The following is a 19159-nucleotide window of genomic DNA, read 5'->3' as shown; positions in this document are numbered from 1 at the left end:
TACTCTCTAAAGCAGTCTTATTGGAGGGCAATGTGAATACGCTTTGTCACAATGGCATGCGAGAGTATGTTTTATATCAGTTATCAGAGAGAAAATTACTATGTAATATATTTGTGACTAAACAGAAAATGCCTTTGCTGACCTTGATAGATTATCAACACGTGTCTGTATTGTGTATTATCTTTCAATCTTGTCTCTGTTATTGGTTTTGAAAACTTGGTTAATAGGCCTTTACAGTATACTGCTAACCTTGATTGAAAAGCAACACATAGAGGCCTATAACTTCTAAATAATGTTCTCCATTGTTGTTCTGAAAATTTGATTAAACTGTGTAATATTAGCCTTGTAGCCTTGTTTTCTCTTGTAATACATTTTAAACTCTACAAAAAGTGCCTTTGCTCATCTTGATCGATAATCATGACAATATAGCTTGCAAATAATCTTGTCTCTGTTATATATTTTTTGAACTAGGTAATAGGCCTTTACTGTATACTGCAAACCTTGGTAGATCAGAAGCACATATCAGCCTACAACTTGTAAATAATTTTCTCCATTTCTGTTCAGAAAGTGTGATTGTACTGTGTCCTAATAGCCTGGTTAATATTCATTACATTTAACTCGTAAATAAATGAGATTTCGTTTTAATAAAAGAGTTTGCCTTTCTTTTTTGTTGTTGTTGAGCAGTGGTAAAAAATATAAATATACGTCACCTCAAAATCTACAGGGAAAGCTAGAAAATTCAAGGCCCTTGGGTGCTGCCATAGAGTTACATTAGAAGTGCCCATCCAAGAAGACTCAAGGTCATTGGCCACAGATAAAATGACATCAAATCACGTTATATCTACCGTAGCTTTGATTGGACTGATCATGTCAACATCATACTTTCAAAATCTTAGCTAGCAAGCTAGCAGTCATCATCATGAATGAAGTTGACAATCTACTTGCAAGTCCTTTTCAAACCTTGTCATATGAAAATAAATTATAGAGAAATATAATTATAGAGAAAATATAGATAACACGTATCGGTGCTCATTGGCCATTGGACATAAACATTACACAACAAGTTGGAAATCACAAATTCAACAATGAGTAGTTTCGAAGGAATCAGTGGCTAACTGCAAGTGTTGCAAAGCAATAAGTAGCCTGCTATTCAGTGGAGTGGGTGTGTGGTCCAAGTCTGGGTTTAAGGGTCGCTTTTCCTAGCTTAAAAGGATAAACATTCAACATTGGCCATGCTGTCAATCCAGCATGACTTCTGCCGCGTTCAAAACAATTGGAAACTCAGAACTCGGAAATCTCAGACTTCAGTGAGTTCAAGACAACTGGGAACTTGAAAAAAAACTAGCTCCGTATTGGAAAATATATTTTGAACGGGTCAACCAACTCGGAATTCCAAGTCGGGAACTCGGGCCTCTTTCTAGAGCTCTGACCTGAAGATCGCTGACATCATGATTCAACCTTGTTTTTTTTCTAAGTTCCCAGTTGTCTTGAAAGCACCATAAATCCAGAGAATGCCAGACTTTTTACATTTAGGTCATTTAGCAGACGCTCTTATCCAGAGCGACTTACAGTTAGCATAGTTTTTTTCCCTCATACTGGCACCCCGTGGGAATCGAACCCACAACCCTGGCGTTGCAAGCGCCATGCTCTACCAACTGAGCTACACAGGGCCTTTGACAAAGTTTGATGACAAAATTTGCCCACGAAGGACCGCCGTGCCACCTTCCTGTTCAAGTGAGCACAGCACAACAAGGTGAGTCCAAAAATGTATTGTATGCTGCTGCATAAATGATGTAATATGCCAGGGAGATAATGTATACTGTAGCTAAGAAAGTAATACTAAGTGTATGTTGTGTAGTTAGCTCTTGGTGGTGCACATGTAGCCTATAGCCTGTTTTAGAGAAATGTCATCATCGAATATTGTAAGAGCTTTCATTGTCTGCTTACATGCCCCCTTTAATTATCCTACGGTTCTGACTTGGTGTACAGGGAGAATACTGTAAGAACGGCCCATGTTCTGAATTCTGTCGCTGTACATTTCAAAAGTGCTGAGCAAATTGTTATATTGACTATGTCTGTCCTAATCGAAATTGTCTTAATCTAAATTATGTCTTAATCGAAACTACAGATTGCCTCTTATCCACTCGTCGTCCCCTTATGCCATAGTTTGCACATCTCAATTGTAAGTAGAAACCACATTTGTTTAAGCAAGTCGGCCATATCAGCTATGTTTTTAAAAAAGGCAGTAAATGAGGCTAAATTAACTGTTTCTCTGCCAGACAAGGCTCCGCTGATAGCCAGATGTAGCAGTGGTAAGGTTTCACTCTGTGGTGAAAAGAAAGCTCTGCTGTTGGGACAGATTTATGTAGGCCCTAAAAGTTGGTGGGCACCGTTTGTCACTGTTATACTGCTATTAATGTATTGTTTAGTGTTGTGTTGTGTTGTGTACTGGGTCAACCTACAAGGACATGGGGTGTCTCATCCTGCGAAAGGGATTTTACAGGCATGCTGGGAACATGAGCGAAGACCGAACACGAGCTTTGGGTGGGTGGGTAATACCCAGGCGAAGGAGATGGGACTGTATGGAAGGGAGTTTAGTCCAACGGTAGTTATTCCTGTAAATCCACCATGGCTACTCCCGTTTCCAGTAGTTGATCTAGAAGTATTGGAGAGACTACAGAAAGATAGGGAGGGTGTTGATCCAGCTGATTTCTTGAAGAGACGTCTGGAAGCTGTGTATCAGGATTTTGTGGCCATTTACACAGATGGTTCAAAAGATCCAAGGACAGGACGTACTGGGTCAGCATTTGTAGTGCAGGAATGTGGGGTGGAAGCCAGGAAACGTATTACAGATTATCTGGCTGTATAAACGGCGGAGCAGATGGCCATACTGTTGGCCTTGCAGTGGGTGGAGGAAGTTAAGCCAGACAGAGTAGTTATTTGCTCTGATTCATGTGCAGTGTTAATGAGTCTCCAGTCCTTTAGCTCACGTAGCAGACAAGACCTGCTTTACGAGGTGCTACAAACCCATGGCAGGATTAAACAGATGGGTATTCAGATAAGATTTACTTGGGTTCCAGCCCATGTGGGGGTGGAGGGGAACGAGGCGGTAGATGAACAGGCTAAACAAGCACTTAATAGTCGGGATGTTGATGTTGAAGTGTCAATGAGCAAGGCAGAGGCAAAAATAATGATATATACAGTGATGGTGCAGAGATGGCAGGGTCAGTGGAATATAAATAATAAGGGAAGGCATTTATTTCAAGTACAGAGGAAAGTCGGGGAGGGGTGGACGGCAGGAAGGGACAGAAGAGAGGAGGCTATTTTTACAAAATTAAGGGTGGGACATAGCCAGTTGAATAAGACATTAAACGTGATAGGAGAGCATCCATCAGGAAAGTGTGATTATTGTCAGGAAATAAAGACTGTGGAGCATGTATTGCTACAGTGTGGGCAGTATCAGAGGGAAAGATAGAGGATTAGATTTAGTATGAGGGAGAAGGGGATACAGGAAATTAGTTTAAAGAGTATATTGAGTAGAGCGTCATTAGATATAGTCTCAAATATTTTGTTATCTTTTTTAAGAGAAACGGGGTTGGCAGGTAGGATTTAGTTTATCCCTGTCTCTGGCCCACACTCCAGTACGGTAGGTGGCGGTAATGCACCATAACGTTGGATGCCAACCGCCGATAAACCCCACATAAGAAGATGAAGAAGAAGAAGAAGAAGAAGAAGAACGGTAATGTAGCTCTAGACTAGAGCCTCTAGCTCGCAATCACAACAACTGGCAGCAGCAACTGGTGAAATGGAAATGAACGATTTGTGAAGGCAGCTTGAGCAAACGTACGGTTGGATTCCTTGCTAAATAATAAATATTCATCATGACCGTGGGCTTTGCTCTCGTTCTCCTTTGGTCTCTCCCAATAACCAATGGTAAGTAGCTAGCTAACGCTTGCTCTATATTGTCGTGTCTTGCTTTGTAATAGGTAACGTTAACTTAACGTTAGCTAGCTAGCAAAACATATTCCATTTTGGTGATGGCATTGTTGGTGAAACCATAAGGAGAGGAAGTACAAAACCAACGACGCTAGACAGAGAGGAATATGCTTAAGCAAAAGGCAGTTTATTAAACACAGAGATAGCTGGTACTGCTCAAGCTACATGCATGGGCCCAATGCATGGACCCAATCAATTGCCTCTTATGGAGACAGTTGAGAAGGATAAAAAACAGAGTTTACAGCATTACTTTATACAATGTAACACAAAGAAAGGGGTCCTTCTTCTAGTTACTTGATTGGTTCCCGAGGCGTAGGAGGCGGGTCTGCTCTGTCCAGAGCAGAAGCCCCATTGGTGCACGGCAGAGTCCTCTGCCCTTGGCACCCGACCAGTAGAAAGAAGTGGAGTTTCCACAGAGAAATGTTTGTGTCAAAAGAACTCGTGAGGCATGAGAATGAGTGTGTGTATGTCAAAAGGAAACTCGTGGGGAGCCACATAGATTGTGGCCTGGAGGCGTGGGTGTTGTCCTTGACAAGATATGGTCCTCTGTCCATTGTTCTCGCATAGGAAGAGCATTGATTGAAAACAAGCTCCTAACACAGAATGGGTCATGCACAACATTTTAGTCAGACCAAGCTATAACATTTTATATTTACTACGACAGCATGTACTATTATATAGTGGAAACCAAGACCGTTCATAGGGCAGTCATGGACAATTTTAGCTAACCCTTTAACTAACCTTAACCTAATTCTCTTAACATTCCACGTTCATTCTCTTAACCTGCTACGAAAAGTAACTTCTGCTAGTCAAAACCGATTGACCTGCCCTGAGAGCAGTGGAAGTATCCACTAATGTGATACAGCACTAGCTAGGCTCATAATGGTTGTGTTCCCCTGCTCAGACGTTGCATGCATCAACCAATGGTTGCGTGCCTTGTCATCAACTGTGTCGTCGACTGACAGACTGCTATAACATATAAAAATAAAAAAATATGCCATTTAGCAGACGCTTTTATCCAAAGCGACTTACAGTCATGCGTGCATACATTTTTTGTGTATGGGTGGTCCCGGGGATCGAACCCACTACCTTGGCGTTACAAGCGCCGTGATCTACCAGCTGAGCTACAGAGGACCACACAGATGTGGTTAGCTGATACATAAAATATCTATCCAGGCGTTGTAAGATCTGGCATGAGTCAACAACACCTGGGCAGAGGAATGCCCTCATTGTTTATTGATCGGAGTAGCTAGCCTCATAAGCTGCCTGATCCCGCAAGCTTACGTGATATTAGTTCGGCGAACATTCATGTAAGTTCGTGGGATCAGGCCGCTTGCGAGGCTTTGGAGTTGCAAACCAATTTAGTGATGGAGGTCACGTTCCCCTGCTCAGACGTTGCATGCATTAACCAATGGTTGCGTGCCACGTCATCGACTGTGTCATCGACTGACAGATCTCCTATATGATGTGGTTAGCTGATAGGTAAAATACTTAACCAGGTGTTGTAACATCTGGCAGGCATCAGTTGCCTGGGAAGTGGAACGCGCCCATTATAACTGACGAGTGCATCATACATCTTTCAAGGCTCCAAGTTTTACAGTTGATTATCACAAACATTAATCCAGGGCTAGTTGACCACTACAAACATTTTACATTCCTACCCCAGTCTTAATGCAAAAAAATCACATAACGTTACTAGATTAGACTAAAATCCACATGTTGGGCTGATTTTTGTTGACACATCAACCAGGATCAAGGGGCAGGGCAATTTGTGTTGGAGTGGGGAGTGGTTTCACCTCTCCTAGGCAATTAGCCATTAGTACAGGTAGGTGTGCTCTCCACCTCTGCTAGGCAATTAGTGTTTGTTCTTCAGTCTCCCCTGGTTTCTCAGCGGCAGTTGTAAGCAGCGGTCGTGACAGTGGCGGTTTTGTCGCAAATCTAAGACCGTCGCCGAAACAAAGACGGTTCTGCCTAGTTGTTCTGCAGAGTTATTTGAGGAAGGAAAGAGAGGAGGGCTTCACACCACTCTCTGACTTGAGGATCTTACCTAGTTATTTACAGATTATCATTTTGCTCTTTTGTAGCTTTGTCAACTGTGTGTGTGTTTTCTATACCTGTTCGCACCTCTCCCTGTATGCTTTACAGACGCTCCCCACCCCTTGGCTGCAACCTGTCTAATTTAGTGTACCCTGCGCGCACAACCCATGTGGAATTCTGGGTCTCTGGCAGCGTTTGGAACTGCCAATCTGCGGTCAAGAACGCAGAGTTCATCTCAGCCTATGCTGCCCTTCAGTCCCTTGACTTTTTGGCCCTGACTGAGACCTGGATCACCCCAGAGAACACTGCTACTCCAGCTGATCTTTCCTCATCTGACTATGTTTTCTCTAATAGTCCGAGAGCATCTGGTCGTCGCAGTGGTGGCACAGGTCTACTCATTTCTCCTAAGTGGAGATTTTCTACCTCTCTCACCTGTCCATCTCCTCATTTAAATTCCATACGGTCACTTGTCCACTCATTTACATTTACGTCATTTAGCAGACGCTCTTATCCAGAGCGACTTACAAATTGGTGCATTCACCTTATAGCCAACTCAAGCTTAACATTATTGCCATCTATCACCCACCAGGTGCCCTTGGATGAGCTTGACACCTCCCTCCTCTCTACCTTCCCTTGTATCCGCTGCTGAAGCCACTTTCTACCACTCTAAATTTCAAGCTTCTGCCTCTAACCCAAAAACTATTTTCCACCTTCTCCTTAATCATCCACCTCCTCCATCTCTGCGGACGATTTTGTCAACCACTTTGAAAAAAAGGTTGACGAGATCGCTACTCATTCACTCAGCCTATTGAGTCCACTGGTCTCACTCACATAGAAGTACCATACGCCTTGACCTCTTTCTCCCCTCTCGCTCCAGATGACATTCTGCGACTAGTGAGGTCTGGCCGCCCAACAACCTACCCGCTCGACCCCATTCCCTCCTCCCTTCTCCAGACCATCTCTGGAGACCTTCTCCCATTCCTCACTTCCCTCATCAACCCATCCCTGACCACTGGCTGCGTCCCCTCTGACTTCAAAATGGCCCGAGTTGCTCCCCTCCTCAAGAAACCAACACTAGACTCATCTGATGTCAAAAACTATAGACCTGTATCCCTTTTTTGTTTTCTTTCTCGGTTGAGCGTGCTGTCTCTGGTCAACTCTCTGAGAACGATCTTATTGACTTTAACGATTCAGTCTTCAAGACGGGTCACTCAACCGAGACTGCTCTTCTCTGTGTGACAGAGGCTCTCCGCACTGCCAAAGTTGACTCTCTCTCCTCTGTTCTCATCCTCCTAGATCTATCCACTGCCTTTGACACTGTGAACCATCAGATCCTCCTTTCCACCCTCTCAGGGCTTGGCGTCTCAGGCTATGCACACTCTTGGATTGCATCCTACCTGGCATGCCGCTCCTACCAGGTGATGTGAAGAGGATCTGTGTCTGCACCACGTACTCTCATTACTGATGTCCCCCAGTACTCGGTTCCAGGCCCTCTCCTCTTCTCTCGATACGCCAATCCGTCATATCCTCACATGGTCTCTCCTATCATTGCTATGCGGAGAACACTCAACTACTTTTCTTCCCCCCCCTTCTGACACCCAGGTGGCGACACATCTCTGCGTGCCTGGCAGATATTTCAACTTGGATGTCGGCCCACCACCTCAAGCTCAACCTCGACAAGACGGAACTGCTCTTCCTCCTGAGGAAGGCCTGCCCGATCAAAGACCTCTCCATCATGGTTGACAACTCGACAGTGTTGCCCTCCCAGAGTGCAAAAAAACTTGGCGTGACTCTGGACAACACCCTGTCGTTCTCTGCGAACATCAAAGCAGTGACCTGCTCTACAACACCCGTAGAGTATGACCCTACCTCACACAGGAAGCGGCGCAGGTCCTAATCCAGGCACTTGTCCTCTCTCGTCTGGACTACTGCAACTCGCTGTTGGTTGGGCTCCCCGCTTGTGCCATCAAACCCCTGCAACTTGTCCAGAATGCAGCAGCCCGCCTGGTTTTCAACCTTCCCAGGTTCTGTCATGTCTCCCCGCTCCTCCGCACACTCCACTGGCTTCCAGTCGATGCTCGCATCCACTACAAGACCATGGTGCTTACCTACAGAACAGCAAGAGGAACTGCCCCTCCCTACCTTCAGGCTATGCTCAAACCCTACACCCCAACCCGAGCACTCTGTTCTGTCACCTCATGGCCATCCCACCCCTTCGGGAGGGCAGCTTCCGCTCAGCCCAGTCCAAGCTCTTCTCTGTCCTGGCACCCCAATGGTGGAACCAGTTTTCCCCTGAAGCTAGGACAGCAGAGTCCTTCATCCTATGTAATGTATTCTCAGGGAATTTTTGTATTTTTTTTTTTTCGTTAAGAGAAATTAGTAATTGATGTTGTTAGGTTTATGTCCCATCCTACATCCTGATATTACCAGGTTCTTACCACTAGATGGTGCTGTTCCTGCTATTAGTGTTTTTTTAATTACCCTCCTCCATGAAGTAATCCAACAATGTGTAAGCCGGCATCTTGTCTAGTTCAAATCTTATCATTGATCGAGACAGGTGAGTGTCATGCCATACAGCACTTTTAGCTGGACTCCCACCTGTCTCAATCAATGAGAGAAGATGTGAAATAGACACATTGTTGGATTAATTCATGGAGCCCAAAAATGTATTTAATAATGGAGTATTTTCTAAATTCAAACGAATCCCCAGCAACTAGACATGAACGTTTAGAAAACATGTTGTTTTCCAAGTCGGGAATTGAGGAAGTATCGGCAAGTAAAGGTTGGTCAAATTCTGTGCTGTGCTTTACACTAGGCCTACATACTGTGTGTAAAGGCTGTATGGAAGCATTCCCATATTACTGTCATTTCAAAGTAAGTATACACTGCCTTCGGAAAGTATTCAAACCCCTTGACTTTTTCTACATTTTGTTACATTACAGCCTTATTCTAAAATTGATTTAAATAAAAAAAAAGTCCTAACCTAACAATGTGGAAAAAGTCAAGGGGTCTGAATACTTTCCTAGGGCACTTTATTTGATGTGGTTGAAATACTTTCAGCTTTATGACACTTTTATGATTAATACAGCACCTCTACAGATGCTATCTGAGCATTGCATTCTCTCAAGTTGCAGAAAGCGATAAATACAATTTCTCCACTCCTCCCAAGTCCAAATTTTTCCTTCATTTGGTGTATCATTTTATTGCAAGAAATGCATAATTCTGCAGGAGTTATTATTAAGGCTATGGCCCAATTCGCACGGGACTAGTATTACTAGAGAACGTTGGTTATGTATTTATTCGGACAGGATACGTTTTTTTTCCAAACTGCCCCCTGTAATTATTTTTTTCTTTCTATAAATTGACAATTGTGACGGAAGCCTAGAGTTTTTCTTTTTCTAGGCGTGAAGATATTTCAACAAGTCCAGGCGATAACAGGATACACAAAGTCGAGCTTGGGTCCCAAGTTTTGAAACCATGCCTAACCATATTTGGTATAGTGTTGCCATAATATTTAAATTGAGGAAGTGTGATCATAATCATTCGGATATTTTAGCGATCCGTAGTAGAATAGATCGTAACTTGCACTTGATATGTGTTTTTAGGCTATGGATGAGAAAGTGAACTTGTTCCAAACATTTAGCTCAGTTGTATGCTGTTTTGCAATCTATTAACAGCAAGGGTTGCCTTAAATAGGCGCAATATTTTTTTATGATTAATTTGGTGATGTTCAATTCATTCGCACAAAACGTATAAACAAAAACATTCACTGTGAAAGTCGATACATGTAGACCCTTCATATATAGGCTATGCGCAGCACTTTGTTCAATTTATCGAATCAGTTACTGTTTTCCTGCTCAAACTGCGAGCAACACTTGTCAAACTCAGACATTTCTCTCAAAACACAGGGATGTCGATTCGCACGAGAGTAGTATTATCAGAGAACTTTGGAGTTTGACTAACCAGAATAACCTTCTGTTTTTTGACAATGTCCAGATTTCAGATTCCATTTAACCCATCTAAACAGTAGGCTACAGTTCCCTTGACATTGGTGCACTGAAGCTTAGCAGGGACACACACACACACACACACACACACACACACACACACACACACACACACACACACACACACACACAAGCTGTAAAGGGAACCATTCCCTACTCTAAATTAGACATTTTGTTTCCCAATCTGATAGTTCCTGTTGTGGTATTGCGAGTTCTGAGTCACGCGGCAGGCTGAAACCCCTTTCATCTAGGATTAGTTCTACAGGGTTTTACCTATTCAAAATGGCTGTGTACAATTGGTATAAAAGCGCTGGCTAGCTAGTGAGGTCAGTGTCATCGTGGCTAGCCTATTCTTTCTTTCTCACCACTGTTGTGTTTGCTTCTTTGGTCTTCAGAGATATTTATATTGTAATTTAACAATTTTTCTGTAGAATGTTTCATATTGTTCATAGGAGATGTGAATTTGTGGTTGGCTGTGAAGTAGCAATGAAATATGTAGCCTAATTTATGGAAATATATAGGCTACTTTAACTTCAATGGATTGCTGCCTAACCTGTTGATTATCCAACTCATGTCTGAGCAAGGGCAATTCCACATAATGAAGTTACGCTGAGACTCAGATTTTTCACTTTAAAATGAATTCAAAACAAAAACCATGGATTTCAAAGTTTAACTAACCATACAACTCTGGACTACTTTGAACAATTTACACACATTTCACAAAAACACATTTATTGGAAGAACTGTGCAGATGCAAAGTTTGGTAACAGAGTTATAGTAATCTGTTTTTTATGCGACCATGTTTTGTAAAAACTCTGAAATATCTGCTCCGAATTACGATTCAAAGATGCCTGCAGAAGGAATGGAGTGTCAGCTATATGACATGACACCTTGAGTTTGAAAAAATACATTTTCGTAATTGAACTACAGTAAGTGAAGTGGATTTATACCCGATAACATAACAGAATTACTTAATGGGTCCCTGATCTGTACTAAACAGAAATGCATTAATTATGGATATGAATGTCATTCTCTTCATTGTGCTGTATCCTGAATAGATACAAGGTAGAAATATGCAATATCATCATTTGCATACAGTGCATTTGGAAAGTATTCAGACCCCTTGACCTTTTCCACATTTTGTTACGTTACAGCCTTATTCTAAAATTAATAAAATAATTTTTCCCTAAATCTACACACAATACCCCATAATGACAAAGCAAAAACAGTTTTTTTTAGAATTGTTTGCAAATTCATTAAAAAAGAAATATTAAAAAAAGAAAAATATCACATTTACATAAGTATTCAGACCCTTTACTCAGTACTTTGTTGAAGCACATTTGGCTGCGATTACAGCCTCGAGTCTTCCTGGGTATGATGCTACAAGCTTGGCACACCTGTATTTGGGGAGTTTCTCCCGTCCTTCTCTGCAGATCCTCTCAAGCGCTGTCAGGTTGAATGGGGAGCGTTGCTGCACAGCTATTTTCAGGTCTCTACAGAGATGTTCGATTGGGTTCAAGTCCGGGCTCTGGCTGGGCCACTCAAGGACATTCAGAAACTTGTCCCGAAGCCACACCTGCGTTGTATTGGCTGTGTGCTTAGGGTGTTTGTCCTGTTGGAAGGTGAACCTTCTCCCCAGTCTGAGGTCCTGAGCGCTCTGGAGCAGGTTTTCATCAAGGATCTCTCTGTTCTTTGCTCCGGTCATCTTTCCCTCGATCTTGACAGGTCTCCCAGTCCCTGCCGCTGAAAAACATCCCCACAGCACGATGCTGCCACCACCATGCTTCACCATGGTACCAGGTTTCCTCCAGACGTGACGCTTGGCATTCAGGCCAAAGAGTTCAATCTTGGTTTCATCAGACCAGATAATCTTGTTTCTCATGGTCTGAGAGTCCTTTGCCAAAAGGCACCCAAACTCCAAGCGGGCTGTCATGTGCCTTTTACTGAGGAGTGGCTTCTGTCTGGCCACTCTACCATAAAGGCCTGATTGGTGGAGTGCTGCAGAGATGGTTGTCCTTCTGGAAGGTTCTCCAATCTCCACAGAGGAACTCTACAGCTCTGTCAGTGACCATCAGGTTCTTGGTCACCTCCCTGACCAAGGCCCTTCTCCCCCGATTGCTCAGTTTGGCCGGGCAGCCAGCTCTAGGTAGAGTCTTAGTGGTTCCAAACTTCTTCCATTTAAGAATGATGGAGGCCACTGTATTCTTGGGGACCTTCAATGCTGCAGACATTCTTTGGTGCCCTTCCCCAGATCTGTGTCTCGACACAATCCTGTCTTAGAGCTCTACAGACAATTCCTTCGACCATGGCTTGGTTTTTGCTCTGACATGCACTGTCAACTGTGGGACCTTATATAGACAGGTGTGTGCCTTTCCCAAATCATGTCCAATCAATTTAATTGACCACAGGTGGACTCCAAGTTGTAGAAACATCTCAAGGATGATCAATGGAAACAGGCTGCACCTGAGCTCAATTTAGAGTCTCATAGCAAAGGGCCTGAATACTTATGTAAACAGGGTATTTCTGTTTTATTTTTTAAAAATGTTCTAACATTTCTGAACTCGTTTTTGCTTTGTCATGATGGGGTTGTGTGTGTGTGTGTGTGTGTGTGTGTGTGTGTGTGTGTGTGTGTGTGTGTGTGTGGGGGATTGATGAGGAATATTTTTTGTATTTTAGAATAAGGCTGTAACATAACAAAGTGAAAAAGTCAAGGGGTCTGAATACTTTCCGAATGCACTGTATACGGGTATTATTCTACACACTGGCTATTATTCTAGTGATCTCCCCCCCCAAACAAGACCAAATTTGGTTGGACCAGACCAAATCTGAACCATTCGCAGATGTCTATGTTTCACAAGTTTGGGCATCGCAGAACAGCACAGCACATCACAGTAGAGTTCAGTACAGTACTCTTTAGGGTACTGTACTGAACTCTACTGTACTAAACTATGCTGTGCTATATAGGGATGTTAACCGTTAATTGGTTAGCTGCCGAAAATACATTTGACCGGTCATGCTGATCGGTCTATAGGTTAATTTGCATAATGTAGTGGCATTAAATTGCCATCGGTATTTTCCTTAGTCGTGATGTATCTTATCACATGCACACATCATACAGCATACATACAGAGCCTAGTTTGAGGAGTGGAATAGCCTATCACTTGTCAGACCTCCTCGAAAATCAGGTACTGGAGTGAAACATGCTTTTATAAGCCCAGTCCTTGCGGATTATGGAACAAATAACAATTCTAAATGCAATTGCGTGTTAACTGTTTTGATGACTAAGATAAAATATTTTTAAAAAAAAAGCTTTTATTTCTCAATCTCAACTCAAGCATGCCTCCCATTTGCTATTCGAGTGCATAGGCTATAGTCAACGGTAGGCAGGCTATCAGCGTGTAATTCACCACTTTGCAATGTGAGCTTGAGGCAGTATAATTGTATGAAACCTGAACATTTTACTTTACTTCAAACATGTCTTACCTTGCCTCAAAGTAGCCTATCGAAAATCCAACCATCGAAACGTGGAGGCAATTATTTTATAAATAGTTCCTCATGCCGTGAAACAATTTCTCTACTGTTCTATTGGTTTTAATATCAACTTTCTTTCGTTGTCCAGAAACCAAAGTTAACATCATAGTGATATTAGCAATCCATCCTAGTTGTTGCTATTAGATTCCCCATCTTTCTAACGGTACGATTTGACGAGAACCGGCGCCTCCACTTGCAGCGGTCTAAGGCACTGCATCGCAGCGGTCTAAGGCACTGCATCGCAGTGCTTGAGGCGTCACTACAGACCCCCTGGTTCAATTCCAGGCTGTATCACAACCGGCCGTGATTGGGAGTCCCATAGGGCGGCACACAATTGGCACAGCGTCGTCCAGGTTTGGCCAGTGTAGGCCATCATTGTAAATAAGAATTTGTTCTTAACGGACTTGCCTATTTACATAAAGGTTAAAAAACGCTTCGCTCCAAAATATTGGCCGCTTCGTAGGCGTGGACCTATTAAAGTAAGTAAATACATTTTTAAAAACACTATCAAAATTTCCCGTGCCAGTGAGCTCAGAACAGACACAGCTGTAGACTATTTGCGCAAGCGTTAAGAAGCAGTGCTTGACATGGGCAGGAGCTCACCGGAGCTGTGTACCGGCACCTCAAATATTTTACTGCTTGAGCTCCTGTTCCTCTTATAGAATATTAGCTCAAAAGTATTGTGGAGCTCCTGCACCTAAAATGTGGTCGTCTGTAGCTCAATTGGTAGAGCATGGCGCTTGTAACGCCAGGGTAGTGGGTTCGATCCCCGGGACCACCCATATGTAAAAATGTATGCGCACATGACTGTAAGCCGATTTGGATAAAAGCGTCTACTAAATGGCTTATTATTATTATTATTATTATTATTATTATTATTATTATTATTTATATATTGAAATATAAAGAGTACCAGCACCGAAAATGAGTACTGGAACCTATTTCAGTCCAAGTCAAGCACTGATAAGAAGCCTATTTTATGATCTTTCCACTGGATCAGAGCATGACATTTCCCCCTTTTCATGCTGAGTGGTTATCAAAAGGGAGTGCGCTGGAAAGATTTTTCAAATACATTGAGGAACTATTGTAGTTCTCAATGGATGTAAAAACAGACTTTGTTTGCTTGCTGTTTGAGGTGAAGAAAACAACATGACTTTGTGAAGCTCCACAGGTCATTAGTGGTGGTGCGTTAAGCCAATCTTTAAGCATCAGTTGTCAGAGCACCTTACTGATCACTGCACCTGTACACAGCCCATCTGTAATTAGCCCACCCAACTACCTCATCCCCATATTGTTATTTATTTTGCTAATTTGCACCCCAGTATCTCTATTTGCACATCATCTCTTGCACATCTATTATTCCAGTGTTAATACTAATTGTAATTATTTTGCACTATAGCCTATTTATTGCCTTACCTCCATAACTTGCTACATTTGCACACACTGTATATATATTTTCTGTTGTATTTTTGACTTTATGTTTTGTTTACCCCATATGTAATTCTGTGTTGTTTTTATCGCTTTGCTTTATCTTGGCCAGGTCGCAGTTGTAAATTAGAACTTGTTCTCAACTGGCTTACCTGGTTAAATAAAGGTGAAATAAAAAATAAAATAAATAAAAATCAGAAATACTATCAGATGGGCACATTTATATGCCTACATTTGCACGTAGGCCAGGTAGTCTATAGGCCTACAGTCCTTCTACGCGTCCTTACTCAACATTGACAGGAGCGCGCCAAACAAGACAATGACTAAATTGACAGAACTCTTAAATGGTTAAAAAAATATATATACTTGTTTCTCACAAGTGTAGCATAGGTTGTGCACTCTGCAAACAATGTGTCCACTCCGACAATGAGAACAGGAAGACTGGAATAATATTGAATGCATTAACAGAAATGTCCGTAACCAAAGTAACTAACGTTGTAGATTAGAAATTATAGGAATTAACGGTAAATGTACTACTGGTGATATATGTAATGGGGAATTGATACACTAACAATCAAACGCAAACTATTCACACAATGAAGTTATGAAACAGTGAATGTGCACAAATTTGCGGGAGATGGCGCATTCTGGAGAGAGAAGTGCATTGTGCATCTGGGCGCAATGGTCAATCCGACATCTGCATTGGCCATGCAGCATTTGCCTCAGCAGAAGTCAGGGCAAGAATGGCCTCAGCAGAAGTCAGGGCATTCATACTGCTTGTGCTTTGCGGAGCAGTGCAGAACTGTTGTCAAGGAAGTGAGGTTGTGTTTACACAGGACGTACCGCCCCCACCAACCGTCAACCAATCATGTCAATGCGGAGCTATACAGAGCCCTGCATTGTTGCAACATTTGGGAGGCGTTTGGCGATGTGGTACCGAGCTCGATTTGGCCTCTGCATGCCTCCCTGGAGGCTTCGTAATTGCGTCACACCCTCCATACGGAGCCTCCGACCACATTTTCAAATCAAGCATAAATTGGCTTTTTGGATTAGTTCACTGAGATGGGCGCCAACAGCCTAATGACCAAAGGGTCGACTAATTGGGGTCAGCCCTAGAGTGTTCTGTATTTAATCTTCAACAGCTAACATTTCTAAAAACATGTTTTCACTTTCTCATTATAGGTTATTTTGTGTAGATGGGTGAGAATCTATTTAATCCATTTTGAATTCAGGCTGTGTAACAACAAAATGGGGAATAAATCAAGGGGAATTAATACTTTCTGAAGGCACTTTATAGAACAATACAGTTGACAGTCACACATAATGTAGGCTATAAACTTATTACAACTGGAGCAGGCCAATCCTGCTCCTGGAGGTATGCTGGGTGTGCAGTCTTCTGTTCCAGCCCAGCACTAACACACCTGATTCAATTTATGAGTAATAATAATGTGTATTATTGCTAGGCACGCAGTAGATCAGGGAGTAGCGGAAGGTTGGCCACCTCTGCTTCAGTAATAATATCCTACTTACTAAGATGTCTAACATTTACAAACGAGTTAGCTTATATTTACAATTTGAAATTATATGTTGATTCATTCAATGTTGATTAATTGAAGTGAAATGTTTCAAGATTAATTTGTGTCAATGTTCATTAATCACAGATACAATTCTGCAATAAAAAGGGGTAAAGGGGATCTGTGTTTAATTTGTCTGTGTTGCTTTCTCAAGTGAACATGACCTTTTTTGCCTGATGGCATTACTGGCCTAATGGGCATGTGCAATGTGCCCCTTGTCATTGTACATCTGAAGCAGAGAATAGCTAAACTCACACTTATTGTGCATATTGTTGAGCTAGCTATATGTTCTCAATTTAAAATGATACCAGTAGATAATGTATATGAGGCTAACCATAAGCCAGATGTCCTACATTATTTTTCTGACATTAAATTGTTGAGTGCAACTCCAACCCTTGTATTCTAGGTACGGTAATGTTAATCAAAATAAGGAGCTGACAATTCGTAGGCTAATAAAACATGTCAAAAAGGGAAATAATGGGGTGTGGGGAGCATTGTAATTCTACCTTGTTTATTTGCTGAACATTATTTTATAATACAGAGACAACCAGAAGGTCAATGTCATGGAGGATTGCAGACGTTGGTGTTGGTGATGGGTGAAGAACGATTTGCACAACAATGTTTGCAAGTCAAAGCCACAATTGCCTTTACCCAAAGTACCTATTCATGTGCATTTTATATGTAGCCCTTTGATGATTATAGCTCACTTCCTGTAAAATACAATGTCATGACACAGGTATAATGAAAGAGCCATAAGCTATAATATATGAGAATCATAATGTTAAGATACCATAATCCAATTGGCAGCATATTACATATAAGGCTGAACGATTTTGGAAAATAATCTAATTGCGATTTTTTGCCCCCAATATTGCGATTGCGATTTAATATGCGATTTAATTTATTTATCCTTTTTCCCCTACAAAACATAATGAATGATTTAAATATGACCAACACAATAGTATATACATTTAGTGTGAAATGTTCTTTCCCATAGGCTGGGTCTATTTGTTAGAATTAAATTCAAACATGTATGACTTGAAATAAATGACATTTTTATTGAACTGCTCATTACAGAAACATCTGTGGCTTTGCCACTGTGCATTTAAATAATTTAAACAAAGGCATGAACTTTGTAAACACTGTGTGCAAAAGGTACAGTCTTAAGAAAAAAATAATTTTAAATTGTATGTATCTTACTGCTCCCAAGTCAGTAACATTTCACACAACTGAAACAAGGAATTTGCTTTGAAAATATTTTGTAAAATCAAAGTAAATAAAGTTATAAATAAAAAATGAGAAATGCACTTTTAATTTAGACAAACTATTTTTTATAAACGATTTGAATATTATAATATAAAATAGATGAGCCTCACTTATCTCAAGTACACAACAATAACACACCACACAGACTAAAGTTCACTACGAGTATGGCACTGCCAGCCATACTTATCCAACAGTTCTGATCAATAAAATGGACTGTAAGACTCTGGTACGGCTCAGCTGTGCGGCTTGACCACATATCAGTAGTGCTAGCAAAAAACTCCACCGTTTTAAGTTCCGCGGCGACTTTCTCTTTGCACTTTTTGTACAGCTCCGGTATGGCAGTCTGACTGAAGTATGTGCGGGAGGGTATACTGTAACGTTTATCAAGCGTATGTATTAATGCCATGAACCCAGGCTTGGTCACCGTGCTGAGAGGCATCATATCTTTGGCTATGAACTCGGTTATTGTCCGAGTGATTTCTCCGTGCCGTTTTGAATTACGTTCATACGGAGTGACACTTTCGAACATTTCTGTCAGTGATCCCTGTCTTGAGGTATTTGGCTTGTCTCGCGCACTGATGCTCGGCATTTTGGTCATACAACTGTCATGCATTGATTTGTGGTATTTTTTTAAGTGCTGAAACAGGTTTGTAGTGTTACCCCGTGAAGTAGCAATCGGAGCACGGCATGCTCTGCACAACACCTGACGCTGCTCAGCATCTTCTTTTTTAAAACCAAAATAGTTCCACACCACCGACGTGCTGTTCCTCTTCGATATTAAAGTATCAGCTGTGTCAGTTTCTGACTGTTCCGTCGAGCAAGAGGCCATTGCGCTGGACAGCATGAAAAGTCGCGTCACGTGACCACCTCAAATCGCGCACGTTGCGATTAGAAAATCGCGTTCAGTCAAATCGCGATATTATCGCGAATGCAATTAATCGTTCAGCCCTAATTACATAGCAAATTCATGATGTGTTTCATTTACAATGTTATAATGTGTGTTACAGGTGACTTCTATCCTTTGGTGGGTGAATTTCACAATTTAATTTAGTCAACACATTCACAAATGGTGGCTTTGATCACAGTTTTGAGGTTTAGGTTGAATGTGGTTCATAGCTAGCTAGTAGTGATGGGAAGTTTGGCAATTTTTACTGACTGAGAATTAATTGCTGGAAGACAGCAGGTCAAACGAATGACAAATGAACGAGTCACTGAGAAAAAAGAATCCTGACTCTCGAGTCAGTAAAAATAGTTGTTCAGAAAGAATTAATCGTTCACAAACTGTACTTCACTACTAGCTAGCAGCACAAGCAAACATTG

At 41.8% G+C, this 19159-nt stretch overlaps 1 protein-coding gene across 1 annotated transcript in view; it reads left to right on the top strand.

Moving 5' to 3' along the window:
• The first annotated feature begins 3743 nt into the window (after positions 1 to 3743).
• The window catches only part of LOC121556178 (interferon alpha/beta receptor 1a-like), a 31360-nt gene continuing 15944 nt past the window's right edge, over positions 3744 to 19159 (top strand). The window contains exon 1 of the mRNA XM_041870082.1: positions 3744 to 3933. Within this exon, the coding sequence (XP_041726016.1) occupies positions 3882 to 3933 (52 nt within the window). The 5' untranslated portion in view covers positions 3744 to 3881. The remainder of the gene's footprint in view (positions 3934 to 19159) is intronic.

The sequence above is a fragment of the Coregonus clupeaformis genome, chromosome 4 (genome assembly GCF_020615455.1).
Source record: "Coregonus clupeaformis isolate EN_2021a chromosome 4, ASM2061545v1, whole genome shotgun sequence".
NCBI lineage: Eukaryota > Metazoa > Chordata > Actinopteri > Salmoniformes > Salmonidae > Coregonus > Coregonus clupeaformis.
This window is presented reverse-complemented; position numbering and strand designations above follow the sequence as displayed.